Raw genomic sequence first — 24809 nt, forward strand, 5'->3', positions numbered from 1 at the left:
TACAGACCTCAGATGATCTCTGTTGCACAGTCTTCTTTGTTTCTTTGTATGTTTGTCTTTGCAATCCTTTAAACGTGTAAAAACTATTCTTAACTCACAGTCCGTACAAAAGCAGGCTGTGGGCCAAATTCTGGGGCTATAGTTTGCCCACCCCTGAATTAGAACCCAGAACATAGTAGTTGCTCAGTGGCTGTTCAAGGAATGAACCTCATGAGAGTAGTTAATAACTATAACTAATTTATCCTTATCATTAAAGGACAAAGATTGAAGAATAAGTGAACTAAGCATTCACCTCCAGATTGCAGAGAACAAACAAAATAAACCAAAAGAAAGGAAAATAGAATTTTTAAAGTTTTGAACAGAGATTGATGAACTAGAAACAGCTCTTTCAAAACCAGGTTTGAGTTTAAAACTGAGCTGATTCTTTGAAAAATTAATAGAATAGACAAACACTTGTCAACTCTTGCTACAGAGGGGAAAAAAGGAGAAAAGACATATATGTATGTGTACAGATATAGATGTATGGCACAGGAAGGGATATATGACTCTAATGTGCACATTTGCAGACATTAACTCAAGGCAACACAAATGAGAATAGCAATAATCACATAAGGATTGGAAAATATAGCCTAGTATCTCTCACTAAATAAAGCACATGGCTCACATGGCTTTTTCATTTACTCTCATTAAATACTGGATTCCTACATTAAATAAGCTATTCTAGAGCAATAGTTTCATGGAAAAAATGGAAGCTTTCCCATTTTATTTTCAAGTTTAACATAACTCTCATGCCAAAACCTGATAAGTAGAGCTACTGAAAAAGTTAAACCCATTTCATCCATGAATATAGATATAGAAATTATAAATAAAGTGTTGGCAAATTGGATCCAGCTAAGTTTTAAATGACTAACACACTATGACTGATGAAAGTTTTCCCAGGAATGGAGCACAGTAGTTCTCTTGCACTGGTCTGTGAGAGCCAATTGTAAGTAAGCATCTCTTCCCACCCCTGGGGCCAGGCATGATGGGAGTAGTATTTATGTCAGGGAAATCTGCCAATGCTATAAATCAAGGCCTTTACTTCCTAACCTCCTCTCACTTTGCTCCCCTGTGGGTTGCTAATTTATTGTCAGCACACTACTGAATGTTAAGTATAATCTGACAATACAAAAGAGAAATGTGACCATGTCAAAGATGCCGGAAAAGCATTTGATAAAATTCAGTTGCCACTGCAAATAAAATAGGAATAGAAGAAAACTTTTTAGACGTCATAAAAAGTATTTGAAACTAACAGTGAACATTATATTAAACAATGAAACACAGGTTACATTCTCATTAAAGTCAGGAACAAGATAGGCTTATTTGTTATATGTTTATCAGGTCCTGTCAGTGTAATGTCATCAGTGTAATGGACAGGCATGGTGCTTGTGGGATGTAAAGATGTTTGAGGTCCCTTGAGTCTATATTATAATAGAAAACAAAAGAGCTAACATTGCCCTGATGCATGGACAGTAAACTTAATACTCTTGTTCCTACTTGGTAAATTCAAATGTATTCTGATTTTACTAATGTATGGAAATGAAGAAAAAGCATTTTCTAGGTAAATACTTCTATATCAGGCTCCTGGGCCTGTGTAAATTTGCTTCAACAGAGATATGATATCTGGAATTGCAATTTTTTTTTTTGGCATCACCACCTGATTAAATTTGTGATGCTCTGCTGTCATATTCCGTGACTCGCCTGGCTTTTGTAGTGGCCAAACAGGCTCTCTAAGGAGAACAGTCACTGGTTTGTGAGGCACCTATCCCAGTTATAGCCACTGAAAGGCTTTTATGCAAAAGAGGGATGACTGCTTCAGAGACTGGTGAGTGGTTGCCTCCTCAGGCAAAGGAGGTTCGGGGGAATTTGGAGGTTTGCAATTCTCAGCCTCATCCATGTCTGCCTAAATGCCTCCATCTCAAATGGAGGTGGAGTTTCAATGGAGGCCTCAGAGTTTCACTCCTTCCCACCAGTAGTCTTACCATAGCACAGTAGATCTGGTAGAGTTGAGCATTTAATTGTCACTGCAGCTCTGCAACTTATGCTCAGCCCTTAAGTCGTATCTGCCTACAACCACAGGATGTGGAGGATTCCTCAAAAGCTCTATGTATGCATCCTGATTTTCCATGTATGTTCATCAGTGTTCTTATTTTGTATATAGTCACATTTCATTTCTTTTTCCATGTGTATGTCCTCTAGGGCTGTAAGAAGACAGACCATTCTACAATCAGGTAATGGCTATGTTTGTTGCCACAGTGACTAAATGCCACTGTCATTTAATCTCCCCAGTGTCTTACTTGCCATCTGCAACTCATCCCATAGTATCACTGGTGATAATCTGAGAAACTATAATACTAACACATGTCATGGATTCCCTAACTGCTCATTTTCTTCCTAGGCAAATATGTTATCTCTGTGTTTCTTGAATATATTAGCAATGTAACCTTAGAATTGCATTTTGAAAATCTGTTTCCTGGGGTTTCTTCTAGCACCAATTACTGTATGAAACAAGGGATCCAGCAAGGAACAGAAAACATGGAAATTAGGATAATTTGTGGAAGATTTAATAAATATACTAGTTGGGAGGGTGGGAACAGAGTATTACCATCCTGTAAACCCAAAATAAAATTCTAATCCCCCCAACCATCTGAATGAACCCTTCCTTTCAGCAAAGGGCATTCCAAAGTTAACCTGAAAAACTAGTTCAGGCCATGATGAGAAGGTGGGGATCAAACATGCCTCATTATATCCTCCTCCCTTTTGGAATTCAGAAAAATCTGACCAGCATTAACATCAACACAGACCTTAAGACGGATAGAAAAGACTCTTTAAGTCTGATAAGAAACATTTACAATGTATTCTCTCTGAAGCCTGCTACCTGGAGGCTTCATCTGCATGACAAAACCTTGGTCTTCACAATCCCTTATCTTAACCCAGATGTTCCTCTCTATTGATTCTAAGTCTTTACACAATAACTTAACTCTTTCAACTAATTCCCAATCAGAAAATCTTTGAATCTACCTACGACCGGGAAGCCCCACCTCGCTTCCAGTTGTCCTGCCTTTCCAAACTCAATGAATATACATCTTACATCTATTGATTTATGTCTTATGTCTCCCTAAAATGTGTAAAACCAAGTTGTAGCCAGACCACGTTGAGTACGTGTTCTCAGGATCTCCTGAGGGCTGTGTCACAGGCCACTGGTCTCTCATATTTGGCTCATAATAAATCTCTTCAGGTATTTTACAGGGTTTAACTTTTTGTTTGTTGACAATCCCTAAACCTGAAAGGATCAGAAGAGACAGAAACATCCTGAAAGAGAGAATTGGATAGATTATTGTAGTGGCTTTTAAAAATGACCATCAATTATTTAACATTTCTCCCATTAAAAATTAGGGTCTATGTCTCTTCCCCTTGAATCTAGGTGGATATGTGATTTGCTTATAACCAATAGAATGTATTGAAAGTGAGGACTAAACTCTGATTTTTTTTTATCTTGCCCAAATTCCTATCTAAGGGGCCTGGGGAGTCATGCCCTACAAATCATAAATTCTCATCAGATGGGTTTTATTTAACCTTTGTATATCATGATTTACTTTCCAACCTGACTCTGGAATAACATTGTGAGACAAGGAAGAAAATAAAAATATTTTGCCCCAAAACATGTTTCTTTGCCATATTTTTAAATGGCCCTGCAAAGCTGTTCTTTGTGGGGGGAAATTTGCATCTGTAAAGAATCTCTATTAACATAGCTAGATCTTTTTCTTCCAGCCCCTCCCAATCCTAAAGAGATTAAGATCTGAATACAAAACATTTGTCATCTATTGTCTCTAAGGGCAGCCACTATAAGACTTCAAAAGAACTTTGGTCTCCACAATGTTTATCTTAACCTGAGCATTCCCTTTCTATCAATCCCAGGTCTTTAGACAAACTCAACCAATTGTCAACTAGAAAATGTTTAAATTCACCTGTAGCCCGGAAGCCCCCAGATTGAGTTGTCCCGCCTTTCTGGACCAAATCAATGTATTTCTTAAATGTATTTGATTGATGTCTCAAGCCTCTCTAAAATGTATGAAACCAAGCTGTGCCCCGACCATCTTGGGCACATGTTCTCAGGACCTCCTGAGGGCCGTGTCATGGGCCATACTCACTCATATTTGGCTCAGAATAAATCTCTTAAAATATTTTACAGAGTTCAACTCTTTTTGTTGACAAAAGTGATGCTACATAACTTAAAGACTAGGGCGGAAAAGGTTATGTAGTCTTCACCTTGTTAACTGTAACACTCACACTTGGAGGCCCTAAAATGATGTGTAAGAAGTCCAACTACAGGCTGGGCACGGTGGCTCACGCCTGTAATCCCAGCACTTTGGGAGGCTGAGGCAGGCGGATCACCTGAGGTCAGGAGTTCAAGACCAGCCTGGTCAACATGGCAAAACCCGTCTCTACTAAAAATACAAAAATTAGCTGGGTGTGGTGGCATGAACCTGTAGTCCCAGCTACTCAGGAGGCTGAGGCAGGAGAATCACTTGAACCCGGGAGGCAGAGACTGCAATGAGCCGAGATCACACCACTGCACTCCAGCCTGGGCAACAGAGTGAGACTCTGTCCTCCTCCCACCCTCCCTGCCCCACAAAAAAGAAGTCCAACTACCTTGAAACACGCTGTAAGGAAGCCCAGGCCTCAGGGAAAATCCATGTAAAGTTACATCAGTCAATAACCCCAGATTCTGTCCTAGCTGACAGTCAGCACCAACCACCAGAAAAGCAAGAGAAGGAACTTCCAGATGATTCTAGCATCCAGCTGTTAAATATTCCTAACTGAGGCTCCAGAAACCACCCATCCCCACTGTGTCCCAAAGTCTTGATCTACAGAATCTGTGAGTAAAACATAATGGTTTTTGTTATGACACTAAGTTTTGAAGTGGGTTGGTACACAGCAATAGTAACTAGTACAGGTTGAAAAAGCCACTCTGAGGGAAACAGTGACCTTAAGTGGAGAGAGAGAGTGAACTCCTCTACAAGGGGAAAGTCGGAAGAATAAATATGCCAATCTTTTGCCAGTGCTCCCTGTTGGTGAAATCCAACCAAAAGCTGGAGGACAAGGTAGCCTGTTGATGTATTCTATACAAGCTCACCTCACAGAACAAGAAGCAGGATAGAGAAGCAGGAAAATGGATTTAAAGGGGCAAACAAAAGTTATCTTGCTTGGGGTCATTTGAAGACTTTGAACTTTATTCTGAAGACAATGGGAAGATATTGAAAAGTTTTAGACAGGCAACTGATGCTTATCCTGAAAATGATGTGCAGCCTTTGTTGGAGAATAGATTAGAAACAGGGGAAGGCTAGTTAGGAATGTAAAACAACAGATCAAGTGTGAGGTGATGGGACCCTGGGCTGTGGCAACAGTGGTATAAATGGAAACAGAAGAAAGATGTGAGAGGCATTACAAATAAAGGATTGACCAGATTTGTGGGCATAAAAATGAGGGAAGAGTAGACAATAACGCTGAGGTTTTAAGCCTTTAAGGGTCTTGAGCTCACCTCTAGAGAATTCATCAATTCCCAAAGTTTCACCCATCCTTTTATGTGGAAGTCATGAATCTTCATCTCCATCCATGGTTTTGCCCCCTACACTTGTCTTTCACCTACTGCCTGCTGGACATTTCAACCTGATTGTCCTACTATAACCTCAAACCTAGGATATCAATAAGCAAGCTCACAATCATCAATCCACACAATCCTGAATCACATATTTCTGTCAATACAGCATCTTTTCATTTCTATCATCTATGAGCCTTGACACTACTACATTTTTGCTGATATGTCCGTAATAACTCCTATTGTTCATAAGTGAAAAAGTATTTTTTGGAGTTAAGTTTGTAGAAGCTAAGAGTGTTTGTCCAATATCTGAAATCTGCCAAAATTCTTTAAAGTATTCAGGCATTCCTTTTACATGACTAATTACATACCATTAAGGTTCCAGTGGAATTTCCTCGATAAGTCTGCCACTTTTTCCCATCAAGACTATACATGATGATAAACTGAGAGATGTAGAGGCTGGAGAACTTCTGACGGGCACCCTGGGTCTTGATGCCGTGAATAATCATTGGTGCCAACAGATCCACCTACCAATTAAAACAATACTTTATTTCAACCTATTTTGAAATGTATGTACTACCTCCTGAAACTAATTATTAGCTTAGGAAGAATCTACATTGCTACAGATATGTCCATCATTACCTGACATGTGCAAGTGAAGCAGTCACCAATGTTGAAATGTGCACGTGTGTGTGAAGCTGTGGGATAAACAATAGAAATGAATAGAAAAATGCTTATTGAGTTCCCAGCCTGCTTCTTGACAAACCAAACCACTACCAAATCATTGAGCCCCCATTTCCTACACACACACACACACACACACACACCCCTTTTGTGGACTCACATAAGCTAATGGACCCACATAAGCTAATGCTTTGCCCACACCTCAGTCTCAGACTAAAGCCAATTTCCTGCCCTCTTCCCAAACCAGACCCAGCCCAACATCACTGTCAGTGATGAACTGCTACACCTCCTTCGAGTGTTAGTTCAGAAACTATTTTTCCTGGTTAGCCTGCTCTGACTCACCCAGACAAATTTAGTGCTGCTTCTTCTATGCTTCTACTTCACTTTGTATATAACTTTATTATAGCAAATTATTGCACCATATTATAAGGTTGCTTTGCTTTTCTGCTTTTCTTATTAGACTGAGATCCTTAAGGCAATGAACCTAAACTTTCTGTGTCTCAATTTATCTGTAAAGTGAAGATAATATTAGTTTTTATCTCAAAGGGCTGCCATAAGGGTTAAAGAGTTAATACATGTAATGTGCTGAGTTCAGTGCCTAGTGCATACTAAACACTCGATCAATGTTAGCTTTTATATTCTCTCTAGCCCCAGCACCTAATATGGTATCTGGTATAATACTGCTATATAGCAAATGCTTTGGAATGAATGAGTGAATAATGGAAAAGTAGTATAGAATGGACACTTCTTAAAGAAGAGGTCGTGGACTACAAGAACATTAGAAGTATCAGTTACTGTCCTAACAAGCAAGTCAAATTTAGCATGTTTTCACAGATGCCTGACACACACAAATTGGACTGGTCATGACTCTTGTGCTTAATAACTGCCTCCTTCAGCTCACTGTAAGTTCCATTCATACACTCATCCAAAGAATATTTTTTAGCACTTGCTATGTGCCAAGCACTGTTTTAGGTACAGGGAATAGAGTAGTAAACAAGAAACAAAGCCCTGCCCTCATGGAACTTACAGTTGAGTAGGGGAAATAGACCTTATATCATATATGTTTTTATTTGTTTATAGCCTCAAGTAGTGATAAATGCAGGAGAAAAATGAAGCAGGGTAACAGGACAGAGTGTCAAGGTCTTCAGAAGTTGCAGCACTGTCTTTTTCCAGATTAGATGGTATTCCCATTCAAAGACACTTCATTTTAACATCTTGGTATTATGGCATAAAAAAGTGAAAGCAACAGGCACAAAAATCATGATTTTTACTGAATTGACTTTTACTGTTTCTTCATATAGATAGAGTATAAGAGTTTTTTCTTGGACCAGTGATTATTGTATTTTCTAGCAGCCTTGCTAGAATAAAGCTGCAATAGAACCAGGCTACAATAAAGCCTTGGCAGCCTACCTACATTCTGCAACTGACGAATGCTTGGCAACTGATGAATGCTTGACAAACTGCCAGGCTTATCTACTTCATCTTCTTGTGCCTCTTCTACATTATAATTGGCACCTGGGAGCAGTTTGACAATTACAGACTCAATAGCTTCACCTATGTGCACCAGCTGGGTGTTTCAGTGTAACTACAAGACACATCTGTCTACTAGGAAGTAAGCAAGGGGGTAATGAGTTTCATTGTATAAAAGTACAAATATTGCAGCTGCGTATCTCCACGGAGCCTGCTGACTTCCCCCTGTGCATTGCCTGGTCTTGGTCACCTGGTGCTCCTCAAGCCAGCCCAGTGCTCTTGTGGCCAGGCTGTTGTGCACTCTTCAGGCCTTCTCACGAGAATAGATGCCTTCTCCAACTCCCTTCTTTGTCAGCACACCTTTCAACTCCATCTCCATGGTTTATTTTAAAGTTACAAGATATATAAAAAGTCTAGCTGGACCTTAGTAGGACAGATGGCAAAAACCACCTTGAAGATAAGGTGGTTTAATAGTGGTAGATGATAACATAACTAGGTGGATTTGTAACTGGTTTAATTTCCATAAGTAAACAGTGACAGTTAATAGATGGTTATCAACTTAAAGGGAGCATTCTGGAAACAGTGTAGTACAATGGTTACCAACTAGGGTTCTGGAGCCCAACCATCAGAATTTGAATTTTGGCTCAGTCACTTACTAGCCATGTGACTTGGGCCTCTCTATGCTTCAATGTGACTTGGACCTCTCTATGCTTCAATTTCATTATCTGAAATGAAGATGATAGTAACATCTAGCTTACGTAGTATTGTGCACATACTAAGGAAGTCTTATCTACTTCAATACTTTGATCATGACTTTGCTGCAGTATTACAAAGTTTACTGATCAAATCAGTAACTGGAAAAACTAGGAAACACTTTGGGATACTGAAGATTGGCAAACTGAAACAATGGGCCAAATCTAGTAAGTGGAAACAACAGGGTATATTGTTCAGGGTTCATTGGCTAGGCATAGACAGGACACTCTATTTACTAGTCTTATCAGGTTGTATCTAGGGAGGAAGATATAATTCCCCCCTCCCAAATAAGAATGTTATTACAAAAAATTAAATAGCACAGACACAGGGCGGCCAAATAGATAAATATGTCCTCTATATAGGGATACATTTAAGGTTGAAAATAACCATAGAAATACAAGGTGAAGAACATAACATGTTGTTTGGCAGAAGCACAAACAAACAAAAAATACTTAGGGATTAGTGAACAGCAGCTCAGATTGAATCAAAATTGGCAGTGTCTACAAAACAATGCTGTGGCATTAATAGACATGCTATTTACAAAGATGGAAACCAAAATGTTTTCTCCATTTCCTGTTTAGGTGGAGAGGCTGAGTAGGCACTGCCAAGCTGCCCCCAGCTTTTGTGAGGCATGGAAGAGACCCAGAAGTTTCCATCATCTGTCTGCCTTTGAAGGGGCCCGATTGATCAAATGTTGAAATGATAGTATTTTCGGATATGTTGAGTTACATAAAATGTATTATTAAAGTGAATTTCACATTTTTGAAAACGTGGCTACTAGAAAATGTAAAATTACACATGTGGTTTGCATTTGTGAACCATTGTTTTATGTTAAAATAAAGGGGATTGGAGTACTTAAGGACACCTGGGCGGTTGGCAGCATCTAATAATAACATATACTGTATTGAGAGATGATGAGTTCAATATTATAGAAAATATTCAGATGTTCTAATCCCAGTAGAAGGACTAAAATACAGAAATACAACATATCAGTATACTCAATTCTATCCCCATATCTCTTTGTTCATGACTGCTTTCATACAAATCATAAGGCATTCTGTTCTTTAGTTTTCTCATATTCATAGAATCCTTTGAGCTTACAGGAGGAATAAGTAATGCAATTGACTGAATGTGATACATTTCCCACCATTGATTAAATTTTCTAACCTTGATCCAAGAAAAGGGCTCCTTGGTGCTCCAGGCATTGATTGATCCGGAATAATGAAGTCTGGCCAGCTTTGGGGCCCACTGTCCTTTGCCGAAGTAAAGAAACAGAGATTAAATCAGCTGGGTTGGTCCTAGACACTTGAGAATAAAATTATTGTCTTGAGAAAGATTAATCTAAGCTGTGGTGAAAATAGAGAAAAACATAAAGGCTTTATGGCATACCAGTATCAATTACTATCTAAGGATACTGCTTATCCTTGTTGTCCATTTTATTTTCTAAAATTTATAATTTTGTTAATTGTTAGCACCGCTAATTAGCTGATACTGCAATTTGTTACCGACACTACCAAATAATAATATTATTATTTCTTTTCTTTTCTTTTTTTGAGATAGAGTCTTGCTCTGTTGCTTAGTCTCGCTCAGGCTGGAATGCAATGGCGTGATCTTGGCTCACTGCAACCTCCACCTCCTGAGTTCAAGCAATTCTCCTGCCTCAGTCTCCCGGATAGCTGGGACTACAATTGCGCACCACCATGCCCGACTAATTTTTGTATTTTTAGTAGAGATAGGGTTTCACTATGTTGGCCAGGCTGGTCTTGAACTCCTGACCTCAGGTGATCTGCCTGCCTCAGCCTCGCAAAGTGCTGGGATTACAGGCGTGAGCCAACATGCCTGGCCTATTATTTATTATATAATTTATATTCATTGTAGAAAAATCAGAAAATGAAAAGTAAAAATAAAAATAAGTAAAAATACAAATAAAAGAAATTTTAAAATGTAACCCTTCCACCTAGTGAAAAATGTTACTATTTTGGTATACAACTCTTAAGCCTCTTTTTCAAGGGGATTTTTTACCCCACAAAAACATAGGTTGGCAAACTTTTTTTGTAAAGGGCCAGATAGTAAATCATTTAGGCTTTGCATATTATATGGTCTCTGTTGCAACTATGTTACTGCTGCTGTAGCCATAGATGTAAATTAATGGACATGGCTGTGTTCCAAAATAAGACTTTATTATGGATGCTGAAATTTGAATTTTATAATTTCACGTCGTGAAATAGTCTTCATCTTTTTGTCAATTATTTAAAAATGGAAAATCTGTTCATAGCTCACATGCCATACAAAAACAGGCAGTGTGCTGCATTTTGCCTGTGGGCAGTAGAGCTCTAAAACAATTTTTGATAATTCTCTATAGACCCTAGTCAAACGTTACCATTACTGCTCACAGGAAAGTGTAGCTTCCTGCTACAGTGAAAAGAATTGACTCAAGGAAGGAATAGTGAAGGTAGGGAGAATATTTAAGGAGGCAGTGTCATTGCCCAGGTAAGAAATGATAGTGACCAGAGTTAAGATGGCCACAGTGGGAAGTGGGGAGGAGGAGATGTATTTGAGAGGCACTTATGGAATAGAACAAATAGAAGCATGGAGATGGATTCATTATCTGAGATTCTCCAACAGATTATTAAAAAAGATATAATCAGCCCAGGTTCTTGGAGCAAAAATAATAGTATTTACCATATTGTCCTGAAGCTGTAATCTGAAAATCTCTAATGCGTCCAGAAGCCATTCCCAGGGGAGTCTGACACTCTGAAATGAAACAGGTGGAACACAGTAACTAGAAGTGCACAAAATTCAGCTTCTCAAATGTAAGTCAATGAAAATGGGAGAATGTCAACAAATGCTAATATTTTTTAGTGTTTAAATGTGCCAAGAACTGTACTAAATGTTTTACTGTATTAGTTCATTTAATTAATCCTAATGGGTGCTAGAATGATTCACATTTTACAGCTGAAAAAACTGGGGTCCATACATAAATAGACCAGTGGTTCTCTTACTTGTTTAGGGTTAAATCTCCAAACTCTTCCAAGTAATATTTCTAAGTTATCTGGTAACTAAATCAACATTAAATTCCAAAATCTGCTACTGGAGATCTTAGAGCTTTACCAAGTTGTGAAAATGAGGTGTTTTTCTGGTCAATTATTTAGAGCTTCAGGTTCAAAGTGTTCAAAGCTTCAAGTATATCTGCCCTCCTCTGAGAACTCTGATGATTTCTACCAGCAATATTCTTTTTAAATTTGATAATGATGTAAGCTTGTATTTATTTCCTGACACAAGCAACCATTCGAGAAAGGAGGAAAGCTGTAAAGAAGTAGGCTGAGTGGGTAGGGAACCTCTGCCCACATGGCTACTCACTGTTGCTGTACACCAGAAAAAGTGTGCTCATCCCAGCATGTAGGTGCTCGCCAATAAGGCATTCCACCCGCCAAATTCCAGCTTTGGATGGTAACATTTCAACTGTCTCAAAAACACCTTATAAAAACCAAAAGGAACACAAATTATTTCTTTTCACTAAAAAATGAACATAAGATACATTGGTTTATGTGAAATATCAGGGTAGACCTACCAAATTTGGTAGTTCCACTATTCTTGGACCCCTCAAACCCAAAGTGCTTGCTAGGTGACCCTTACAGTTGGGGGTCATGGAGATTGAGTTCTGACTACTCCCCTCCCCCCAGGAAATGAGAAACAGGGTGACTGAATTCTTTGATGATAGGGACAGGAGAATGCTACTGCATTATGATTGACCTACATCCCCAGGGTTTTTCCAAGCAAAAGGTGTGTTTCCCATTGGCCAGATGTGGACTCTGTGAAAGAGATAAGTCAGGGTGAGTTCCCACTGGATCCAGTCCACTAGGGCTGCCTACAAGGGTAAAGTTACCCCAGCAACAAGAAGCTGCAGGTGAACACTGAGGGCTGAGAAATGAGTCACAAGTGACCACCCAGAATAAAGGTGGAAGAAACCATGTCAAGGGGATTTCATGACAGTCATGTAAGGGAGTCTCTAAAGAGTTCCCTGAAAGTGCCCTGCAGGAGAAAGAGTCAACTTTAAGTATTGCCAGGCACAAAGAGTGTTAAGCTAGTTTACAACAATGGTGCCAGCTGTAAATAGGTAAGAACTATCTTATCCCCTTACCTTTAACCTATCCATGTTGGAGTTCAAAACAGCAGCTATAAAGGGGCTGTTGCAAAGCATGATCATCACAAGGTACAGACACAGAGGACTCAACCATGTCTCCCTTTTCCAGTGCAGACTTCCAGCCTGATGCAGGCTCAAGTTGGAGGGGAGATTGAAGTTAAATCAAGTTCAGAACTTTGATTAATATCTTGGGATGGACATTGTAATTTCTGATTTGAACTGTATTTGTGATATAAAGTGACTTTAGTCCTGTTTATTACTTAAGGGCGAGGAGAAAGTTACAGGGCTTATCAGAATTTTTATGAAGAAATAGGGTAAGTTTACCCCCACTCTTAAACCAGATTTTTTTTTTAGAGACAGGGTCTAAATCCAGTCTGTCATTGATGGACATTTGGGTTGGTTCCAAGTCTTTGCTATTGTGAATAGTGCTATAGTAAACATATGTGTGCATGTGTCTTTATAGCAGCATGATTTATAATCCTTTGGGTATATACCCAGTAATGGGATGGCTGGGTCATATGGTACTTCTAGTTCTAGATCCTTAAGGAATGGCCACACTGTCTTCCACAATGGTTGAACTAAAAAATGTGGCACATATATACCATTGAATACTATGCAGCCATAAAAAGGATGAGTTCATGTCCTTTGTAGGGACATGGATGCAGCCGGAAACCTTCATTCTCAGCAAACTATCGCAAGAACAGAAAACCAAACACTGCGTGTTCTCACTCATAGGTGGGAATTGAACAATGAGAACACTTGGACACAGGAAGGGAAACATCACACACCAGGGCCTGTCGTGGGGTGGGGGTAGCAGGGAGGAATAGCATTAGGAGATATACCTAATGTAAATGATGAGTTAATGGCTGCATGCAGCATGCCAACATATGTAACAAACCTGCATGTTGTGCACATGTACCCTAGAACTTAAAGTATAATAAAAAATTTAAAATAAAATAAAATAAAATAAAAATTCAATAATTGTTAGTATATACATAGAGTTGTGTAGTCATCTGTGATCAACCTTACCTAGTAGTGTTAAGGGGAAAAGTAAGATGAAAACTGACCTGTGACTTTAGACAGTGGTATGGTAGAATTTAGAGTCAGATTGCAATGGATTAAGGAGAAAGTAGAAAGTGAACAAGCAAAGAAAACAAATGTGGACTATTCTTTATTACAAAGATGAAGAGAGACATAGCTCTGGGGGATGTGAGATCACAAAGTTTTGATTGATTTTTATGATTTAAAATATGTCAATACTTTTCTAAACTGAGAGGAAGGAGCCATTTCATCCAATTGCATTGGAAAAGGGAGACATGACTGAGTCCTCTGTTTCTGTACCTTGTGATGATCATGCTTCCCCAAAGCCCCTTTATAGCTGCTGCCTTTCATAGCTCACTGCAGCAATCCTCCCACCTTGGCCTCCCAAAGTGCTGGGATTACAAGTGTGAGCCACTGCACCTGGCCAAACCTATTTTAAAGGGACAGTGGAGAACCAAAATAGAATTGTGTTGTGATCACCATTATGAGTAGTGCTTAATCAATATATTGGTTACATACATAAACAAATCACTCTTTGGATGACTACTGGTGCCCTATGGGATTTGAGATGGTAAATGATAAAGGAATAAATTCCTTTTCCCTAGGAAAGTACTATGACATTAATTATCCATTTATTATGTTCTATTTCCTTTTTAGCAATTTTTCTATATGTGAAATTATCTTGTTCATTTGCTAATTTATTTATCTCCCTGTAGGTTTGAAAAAGTGTTACCTGAGAGCATGAAGAAGTGTTACCTGAGAGCATGGAGCTTGTCTGCTTTGTTCACTGATTGTGTTCCCAGTGCCTAGACCATTTAAAGTAAGTACTCAACAAATAGAGTAGGTAGAAGAAAGAACGCAAACGAGCTCATACCTGGATAGAGATTGTACACTGCCATTTTATACTCCTCTTTTTTTCGTACAGTGAACACATGTCCACTGAAATGAATAGAATGGATGTTTTCATTGCTGCCCATGCTGAGCAGATACCATCGAATCCTTTGATCCTGAGCCATTACTAAGCCAGGTAGTGTATCCATTATGTAGCCATTGATTGCTGGAGAAGGACACAGAGAAGCCTGTTAAAATCTATTATATAAGTTTCTTTCCCTCCACTCCACCAAAAAAACTGACATCTATGAGGATTCCACTCCCACAGATATACTCTAAATAAATACAATGTTTAAGGCACTGGATCAAGTCTCATTTGTCAAAGTGCAATCTGCATTTCACAGTGATAATGTTTGGATGTGGGATATATTACCATGGAAGCGATAATTCTCTTTAAAAGTGGGATCTTCCATCTGGATATTGCAGGGAGCCCTGCAGTTTCTTTCTGTGTTTTCAGTGAAGTACCAGCTTTTGGTCTCATCAAAGATAGTGAAAAACAGAGCAAATTCCTGTACTGTCACTTGTCTCCCATGAGCAGGGTTCAGTGTGTTAGTGTGGCAGACCAGAAGGGGTCCAATCAGGCCTGAGTGCACATCTTTTTCCTAGGGAGGGAAGACATCAATCCTATGAGTATAAGCTCTCTCACCTATGAACCAGAGTGGATTTCTCATCAATTTTTATGCCACTCCAACCTGCCTCCCATCTTCCAAAAATATAATCCATCCTCTTCAGTAGATTCCAGAATGACATTTCTAAAACACAAATATAGTGATCAACTCCCTATTTAAAGCTTCTCATTGCATGCAGGATAAAAACCAAAATTCTTAGCACACAAAGACCATTTCTTTTAAACCAAAAAGTGGTCAGTACAATAGACACCTGCTTACCAGGTCAACATCAGAGAAATAAGCCCAGGCTTTGCAGTCAAACTCATCTTTAGTGGGCGCCATATGATGTTGCACTTTCCAAAAGTAAGTTTTGGTTTCATTAGGCTTGACAAAATTTTTTCTAGGTTCTGCTCCTTGCCTCTGATCTTCCTCATAAGAAATAAGGCTAGAATAGAAGGAATAGGGACGAGAGGCCTGATTTTTGAAAGTTACCTGCAGAACAATAACGACAAAAAAAAAAAAAAAAAAAAAAAAAAGCAAGAATAATCTTCTAGGATCTTAAAGTCCTTAGGGTTTACATCCCTAAAAGAAATACCTGTCTTTTGGTCTTTATCAAAGTTTTTAATACCCTGGAAGAAGTGGTACAGATGGATGCTGTTAGAACCCAAACCTAATCCTGAGGAGGTTTTGTATTCTAAATTTAAGGCATGAACTCAAAGTTGCAAAGGAGAAAACTCCTAAACACTTAAAGGCAATTCCAGAGTAAAAGGGAAAATGTCACTGCAGGGGTTATAAGAGACCATAACGCCAGGAGTTGATATGTAAGTTAAGGTTCTTCATGACAAATTCTAGAATGAATGCATATTATCTTTTTAAAAAGGTTTATTTTCCAGATTAAAAAGTATACATATTTATCATAGAATATATGGAAAGTCAAATAAAATGTAAGGCAAAAATTGCCCACAATTCCATAATTTTAGATCCTTCTACATCCTTAATATAAACAATCAGTTAATTGAAACAATGAATAGATATTTTCAGAAAAAAATAAAACTACTTTGATCTTTGGTTCACACAATGCACCAAAATAAATTTTAGTCTACAGGAAGTATTAAAAAGTTAAATGTAAAAAATTAAACTGTAAGAGAAAAACTGAAGAAAGTATAGCTGTTTTTAAAAAAGTCTCTGGATAGGCACGAATTTTTATAAACATAAAAGCAATCAAAGTGTCAAAAAGTAAAAATTGATGGGTTATTATCTAAAAATTAAAACTTGTTTTATTTCAAAAACCATCGTTTATAAAATTAAGAGAAAACAAAAACTTGAAAAAGTACTTTTCATTAAAATGTTCAGTGGTTTACTATCTAATATATAAGGCAACGTAATTAATAAGAAAAGCACTTCCTCCATGAAAGACAAATGTGCAAGGGACATTACCAAATAATTAATAAGAAAAACTCTTAAGATGCTCAAATACATTGCACTTCTGGAATTTTAATCTTAGAAAAACTGTTGTGATTACAGCGTTATTTATATAGTGAAAAAAGAAACTGTCTAAAAGGTTGTTCAAATAAATGGTTACATAAACTATGGTTCCAAAAATTCATATAATAGACTATTATGCAGTATTTTAAAAACATACATAGGAAGTGTTTTTAATGACATAAGAAATGTTTATGATGTGATATTTAGTTAAAAAACAAGAATCAGAATTCTGTATGGTATAATTTGAATATATAAGGAGAAAAATACACAGGAAAAATATAAGAACATACACAAACATGATAATTATGGAATTATTTTTCTATACTTAAACATTTCCAAAAGTGGGAATACATTATAGTCAGCAAGAAAATAAATATATAAAATTAATTTTCTTGTAATTCCATTATCCTTAACTCACCATGATATTATCTTCAACTTCTGCTCTTATATATGGCCCCAGGAGTCCCAAATGTTCATTTAGTTCTCCACGGTATAAGGGCTGAGTAAAGGAGCCATCAGTAAATTCCTGGAAAACAACTTTCTTGAACTGAGGGACACTGCCACTCTGAGCCCTGGAGAAAAGAAAGCAGAGGAAAAGCAATAATTTTATGTACCAAGTGGGTAGAAATGCCTCACATCCTCATTTTCCTAGGTGTCTGAGAAGCATTTTGCATAGTTAACCACTTTATCTTCCTTGAAATATACTTTTGCCAAGCTTTATTAGTATGTAAGTTCCATGAAAACTGGGGTTTTGTCTATTTTGTTCACTGTTGTATTCCCAGCACCTGTAATAGTGCTTGGCACAAAGTAGTAGCTCAAAAAATATTTGTTGAATGTTGAATGAATGTAGAGTTTATAAACATACTCCAAATATAAGAGAGTCCCATGGTCAAGCCCTTGGACCTCTTTTCTTTTTACTTTTAAAAATCCTATTAAAATTGTGAACTAAAAAAAATTGTGAACTAAAACATGTACAATAAAGTGCATAAAACACAAATGCCTTTGGTACAAAAATGCAATCATCACCCAGATCAGTAACATTGCCAATAACCCACAAGACTCACTGAATGTCCCTTTTCAATCATACTTTCTCCCTTCCCACTGAAGGTATCCACCATTCTGATCTTTATGATAATCGTACATCCTTTAAAAATATAGTTTAGTTTTGCCTGTTTTGAAGTGTGTAAATAAAACATACTACATATATTCTTTTGTTTCTTCTTTCACTTAGCATTCTGGTTGTGAGATTCATCTATATTATTGTATGTAGCTATAGTTTGTTCATTCCTATTGTTGTATAGTATTATATGAATATACCCTAATCACGGACATTTGAGTCGTTATAATCTTTGGTGCTTTCAAATGGGCCTGCTAGAACCTTCTGGTGCATATCTTTTGGTGAACATATATGTGCATTTCTGTTGGGCACATACACAGCGGTGGAATTGCTAGGTATGCATGTGTTCGACTTTGGTAGGTATTGCCACACTGTTTTCCAAAGCAGCTGCACCATTTTCCATTTTCATTAGCAATGTATGAGAGTTCCATTTGCTCCAAATTATTACAAATACCTGGTATTGACTGTGTTTTTACATTTTTTGATGTTCTATCAGGTTGAGCATCTTTTCTTATGAGTAGCAGTCATTTGGATTTCCTCTTTTGTGGAGCACCTATCCAAGTTTTTTTCTGCTAAGTTTTCTCTTGAATAATCTGCTTTTTTCTTTTTGAATCAAAATATATATCCTTGATTGCTGGAGAAGGAGGACACAGAGAATCCTGTTAAAATCTATTATATAAGTTTCCTTTGTGTGTTCTTTGTGTTATGTATTGCAAACATTTACCATTCTGTGGCTACTCTTTTCATTCTTTTTATGTTATCTTTTGATGAGCATAAGTTTGTAATTTTAATGTGTGGAATTTATTTTAAAAATCCTTATTGGCTAGTGCTTTTGTATCTTGATGTCAATTCTCTTTCTTTCCCTACCCTGTGGTTATTAATATATTCTTTTACTTTTTCTTTCTAAAATGTTTATGATTTTATATTTCACTTTTAGACTTGTAATGCAACATGAATGGATTTTTGTGTATGGTGTGAGTTAGGAATCCAGTGTAATGTTTTGTCTATATAGATACCAACATTTTTCAGCATCTTTTATTGAAACTCTTCTTCTGTGACACCTTTGTCATAAATTAAGTGTCTATGTGCGTTAGACTAGTTTTGAATTTTCTATTCTATTTCATTTACCTGTTTGATTATCCCTATACCAATTGCTACACTGTTTTAATTATTATAGCTTTAAAATAAGTCTCAATATATTATACAACAATTACTCTCATCTTATTCTTCCTCTTCAAGAAGGACTTGGCTATTCATAAACCTTTACATTGTCATATTAATTTTAGAATCAGCTTGTTGAGCTCTACAAAAGGAAAGGCTTGGGATTTTCATTCAGGTTGCACTGAATCTATAAATCAGTTTGGGAATAACTGACAGTTTCAAATATCATGTTTTCCAATTCATGTATGTGGTGTATCTTGAAAGTTATTTAGGTACTCTTTAAAGTTTCTCAGTAAATTTCCATAGTTTTTTTTCCATAGACATCTTGCATATTTTTAGCTAGACTTATTTCTAGGTACTTGTTAGTATTTTATTCCACTGTTTATTTTGTTTTTACTTCATCATTGTGTCTCACCTAGCTGACACACTCAAACTTAACCTTCCCCCTGGTCAGGACTCTCCTAGAAAGTGGCTATCTTGGCTTATGACCATTCTCAAGGGAGAGACCTCAAGACTAAACTAGAAAGAAACCATAGAAATAAAAATGACAATGGGGGTCATCTTCCAGCTTCTAACCAGAAGGAGATCAACCACCTTCAGCTCAGCAAACCTGCAAGCAATGTGAGCTGTGTGACAATCCAACACAGGTGGAGAGCCAGCACTGATTTGGCCTGGATGGTTCAGGATAATCACTTGAGCAGTGAAGCCAGCTACTTCCGTTGGTGAGTCATTTTTGCTGTCACAAGCCATATTGCCATGATGAACATCTCGGCAATGTGGGCTTCAGAGAAAGCATAGGTGTTTTTTTAAAAAAACCTCTGGATAGGCAGGAATTTTTACAAACAATATACTACAATTCAAGATGAGACTTGGGTGGGGACATAGAGCCAAACCATATCATTCCACCCATGGTCCCTCCAAAATCTCATGTCCTCACATTTAAAAACAGAATCATGCCTTTCCAACAGTTCCCCAAAGTGTTAGCTCATTCCAGCATTAACCCAAAAGTCCAAGTCCAAAGTCTCATCTGAGACAAGGTAAGTCCCTTCCGCTTATAAGACTGTAAAATCAAAAGCAAGTTAGTTACTTCCTAGATACAATAGGGGTACAGGTGTTGGGTAAATACAGTCATTCCAAATGAGAGGAATTGGCCAAAACAAAGGGGCTACAGGCCCCATGCAAATCTGAAATCCAATAGGGCAGTCATTAAACCTGAAAGTTGCAAAATATTCTCCTTTGACTCCATGTCTCACATTTAGGTCACCTTGATACAAAAGGCAGGCTCCCACAGCCTTGGGCAGCTCTGCCCCTGTAGCTTTGCAGGGTACAGCCCTGCTCCTGGCTGCTTTCACGGGCTGGCATTGAGTGCCTATGGCTTTTCCAGGTGCATGGTGCAAGCTGTCAGTGGATCTACCATTCTGGGGTCTGGAGGACAGTGGCCCTCTTCTCACAGCTCCACTAGGCAGTGCCCCAGTGGCGACTGTTGGGGGCTCCCACCCCACATTTCTTTTCCTCGCTGCCCTAGGAGAGGTTCTCCATGAGGGCTCTGCCTCTGCAGCACACCTCCGCCTGGATATCCAGGCGTTTCCATACATCCTCTGAAATCTAGGCGGATGTTCCCAAACCTCAATTTTTGTCTTCTGTGCACCCACAGAACAAAGGCTGGGGGCTTGCACCCTCTGAAGCCATAGCCCAAGCTGTACTTTGGCCTCTTTTAACTGGGGTGGCTAGGACACAGGGCACCAAGTCCCAGGCTGAACACTGCAGGGGGGCCCTGGACTCATCCCACAGAAGCATTTTTCCCTCCTAGGCCTCCAGGCTTGTGATGGGAGGGTCTGCTGCGAAGATCTCTAACATGCCCTGGACACATTTTCCCCATTATCTTGGCGAATAACATTTGGCTCCTTGTTACTTATACAAATTCTTGTAGCTGGATTGAATTTCTCCCCAGAAAATGGGTTTGTCTTTTCCACTGCATCATCAGGCTATTTGTTGAACAGCTTTCACCAAAATGCTGATAGTGATATGGACAATGAAACTGCCCCCATGACCCAATCACTTCCCACTGGGTCCCTCCCATGACATGTGGGGATTATGGGAACTACAATTCAAGATGAGATTTGGGTGGGGACACAGCCAAACCATATCTGGGTCTTTTGTGGTTCTGTACAAATTTTAAGATTGCTTTTTCTATTTCTGTGAAAAATGTTATTGGCATTTTGATAGGTAATACATTAAATCTGGTAGTACTGATATTTTAACAATATGAATTCTTCCATTCTATGAACATGGGATAGATACCTTTTCATTTTGTGTGTGTCTTCTTCAATTCCTTTCATCAATGTTTTACAGTTGTCACCTCTTTGGTTAAATTTATTCCTAGATATTTATTTTTATTGTAGCTATTATAAATGAAAATGCTTTTATGATTTCTCTCTCAGATTGTTAGCTCTTGGTATATAGAAATGCTACTGATTTTTATATGTTGGTTTTGCATCTTGCAACTTTACTGAATTTGTTATCAGTTCTAACAGTTTTTTGGTGGAGTGTTTAGGTTTTTCTAAATATAACATTGTATCTTCTGCAAACAAGGGGAATTTGATTTCTTTTTTTCTAATTTGAAGGCCTTTTGCTTAATTCCTGCATCTTGGACTTCTAGGACTACATTTAACAGAATTGATAAAAGTGGGCATACTTGTCTTGTTCCAGATATTAGAGGAAAGGCTTTCAATTTTTTCCCATTCAGTATAATGTTAGCTGTGCGTTTGTCATATATAACATTTACTGTTTTGAGATATGCTCCTTTTAAATCAAGTTTGTTGAGAGTTTTTATCATGAAGGGATGTTGAATTTTATTCGATGCTTTCTTGACATTTATTGAAATAAAGATATGGTTTTTGTCTTTCCTTCTGTTAATGTGGTATATCACATTTATTGATTTCCATATGTTGAACTATCTTTGTATTCCTAGGATGAATCCCCCTTGAGCATGACAAATACTCATTTTAATGTGTTGTTGAATTTAGTTTGCTAGTAGTTTGTTGAGGATTTTTGCATCTATATTCATCAGTGATGTTGGCCTGTAGTTTTCTTTTTCAGGTACACTGAGAATACATACGCTGTTCCATTTGATGGTGTCCCATAAATCTCTTAAGCTATCTTTGCTCTTTTGTTCTTTGTTTCTTTTGATCTTTGGATTAAATGATTTTCAGTGACCTGTCTGTGAGTTAACTGATCCTTTCTTCTGCTTGATCTAGTCTGCTTTGAACCTCTCTACTGAATTTTTCTGTTTAGTTATAGTATTCTTTAACTCTGTGATTTCTGTTTGGTACTTTTTAATACTTTTTATCTTTTTGATGAAATTCTAAATTTTTTTCTTGCATTTCTCTCCTGATTTTAGGGAACATCTTTATGACCATTGTTTCAAATTCCCTTTTGGGTAAATCACATATCCCTACTTCACTCGGGTAGGTTTTTGTAGGTTTATCTTGTTTTCATTTTGAATGTATTTATTTGTTTCTTCATTTTCCTTGGCTCCCTGTGTTGGTGTCTGCACATAAGATAAGAAAACTGCCTCTCCCAGTCTTGTCAGACATGCCTCATGTAGGAGAAGGATCTCACCAGTTGGTCCAGCTGGAGACTTTAAGGTGCCTCACAAATCTTTGTGTTTGGCCAAAGTGCTGTCTCTGTTTTTGGTGGTCCCCTGGAGATTAGAATTTGCCACGTCCTGTCAGTACCCTGTGACCAGTAAAGTAGAAGGCAGACCCTCTAGATGTGACTGGAAAGGCCGGGGCATTGGATATGTATTCCAGTTCCTTCTATCCTCATGGTGAAGCTGAGTGCAGGGTTTATCTCCAACTCTCTGTACTAAGCTGGAGAGAAAATCTGTGGCAAATGCCTGTATATTCAGGCTGTACCTTCTGATCCTGGGGAGATGGCTGCTGGAATTTGGCCTATTGTATGTTCACCTCTTTTTTTTTCTGTGGTCTATGGCCACTTGGGAGCACAAAGCCTCATTGACTCCCAGAGCTTGGTTGTATAGGAGACAGTCTTTTGGGTGGAAGCTATAGAAGTTGTGCTTGTGCATGGACAAATTTCTTCCAGGTAGAATGAGGACTTTAATTTATCACTGGGGTGAGCCAGAGGAAAGGCTCAGGAATTGCTGAGTTTCTGCTCAGGCTGCCTGAGGGCTACTGTTCTTCTGCCCTTTTAGCTCCCTGATGCAATTTCATCAGAATCTAGGTTGTCAAGTAGTCACCGGAATAGTGTGAAGTAAACCCCTTCTGGAAAGAAAATGGGAGTTGTGTTTTCCAGCCTCTTTTCTGCACAGCTCTCAGTGGGTATAGCCTCTGGAAGTGTTTGCATGCCCATTTAAAACCATCTCTTTCTGTGATCTAGGAAGACTTGCATATGCCTAGTCCCTTTCCCTCCCAGAGCCAGATTTAGGATGCATTCCTCAGGTAATAGCTGTAAACGTTTGGGTGCTCAACATGTGCCATAAACCCCTTCCAGGGAAAAATAGGAAGTTGTATTTTTATACACTACTCCCAGGGGATGAAGCCCCTGGAAGTACTGGTGAGTCTGTATAAAATTGCTGCTTTTTTTCCCTGTGGTATTGAGAAAGTCATGTTTGCCTAGTCTCTTCTGCTCTCAAAGCTAGGAGAGTTAGGATGCAGTCCCTCAGGTGGAAGCTGTAAAGCAAAAGTTCGGACACTGGATGTATGGACAAATTCTTTCAGGAGGGATTAACAGATCTGGAGTTATCATTGGGATGAGCTGAAGGAGAAGGTTTGGGAAGTACCAATTTTCTCCTCAGGCTGCCAGCAGGCTACTATTTGTCTGTCTTCAGCTCCTTGATGCTAGTTAATTAGGAGCCAGGCCACAAAGTAGCTACTGGAAGAATGTGTCATAAACTCTTTCTGGACAGAAATAGGGAGCCACATTTTTTTTCTATGGCCCTTCTCTGTACTGCTCCCTGGGGATGAGGCCCCTGGGAGTGCTTACAGACTCACACAAAACCACCACATTTTTCTTATAGTATAGAGAGAATTGTATATGCTTAATATCCTCTGTTCTCAGAGTTGGTGATTTAAGAGCCAAACCGTGGGTAGCCTCAGAGTTAGGGACTTATATGTAATGTCCAAACCCTCCTCTCCACAGAGGGAATCTGGGTGCTGGGGATTCTTTTCCCAATTGTATGGTGCAGTGCCTGGGGCAGGGCTCATGCCTCAGCTTTTCCTACCCATTTGATGTAGAATTTTGCTCAGTTGCCCAGTGGGTAGAAGTCCCTTGACTGATTTCTGACTTTCCCTCAGAAGGAACTGATCTGTGAATAGATGTTTATTTGGTACATCCATGGGTGGAGGGAGAGTCAGGAGCCTTCTATTCCACCATGTTCTTCTATCTTTCTTTTTTTTTCTTTTCTTCTTCTTCTTCTTTTTTTTTTTTTTTTTTTTTTGAGATGGGACCTTGCTATGTTGCCCAGGCTGGTCTTGAATTCCTGGGCTCAAACAATCCTCCTGTCTCAGTCTTCCAAATAGCTGGGAATACAAGCATGTGCCACTGCACCCAGCTTCTATCTTCAATTAGTACTATTGAAAACTTGCCTGTCTGCATCTCATTTGAGAGTGTGTCTTTTTTCTTTGGTTACTTTGAAGAGTTTTCTCTTGGGTTTCTGCAGTTTCACTCTGATGGAATATGCCTTTGTGTTTATTTTTTATTTATCCTGGTTGGGATTTGTTGAGCTCCCTGAACCTGTGTATTGATATATTTTTTAAATTCTGGAAGATATTAAGCCATTGCCTCTGCAAATATTGC

General features: G+C 38.4%; 1 protein-coding gene across 1 annotated transcript in view; it reads right to left on the reverse strand.

Annotated features, from left to right (window-relative positions):
* The window catches only part of F8 (coagulation factor VIII), a 222598-nt gene that overhangs the window by 57174 nt on the left and 140615 nt on the right, over nucleotides 1-24809 (reverse strand). The window contains exons 15-22 of the mRNA XM_025371967.1: nucleotides 17133-17286; nucleotides 15509-15721; nucleotides 14995-15223; nucleotides 14605-14787; nucleotides 11906-12022; nucleotides 11228-11299; nucleotides 9713-9798; nucleotides 6010-6165 (exon numbers count right to left, since the gene is read on the reverse strand). Coding sequence (XP_025227752.1) covers nucleotides 6010-6165; nucleotides 9713-9798; nucleotides 11228-11299; nucleotides 11906-12022; nucleotides 14605-14787; nucleotides 14995-15223; nucleotides 15509-15721; nucleotides 17133-17286 — 1210 coding nt within the window. The remainder of the gene's footprint in view (nucleotides 1-6009; nucleotides 6166-9712; nucleotides 9799-11227; nucleotides 11300-11905; nucleotides 12023-14604; nucleotides 14788-14994; nucleotides 15224-15508; nucleotides 15722-17132; nucleotides 17287-24809) is intronic.

Source organism: Theropithecus gelada, chromosome X, assembly GCF_003255815.1.
Source record: "Theropithecus gelada isolate Dixy chromosome X, Tgel_1.0, whole genome shotgun sequence".
Classification (NCBI taxonomy): domain Eukaryota; kingdom Metazoa; phylum Chordata; class Mammalia; order Primates; family Cercopithecidae; genus Theropithecus; species Theropithecus gelada.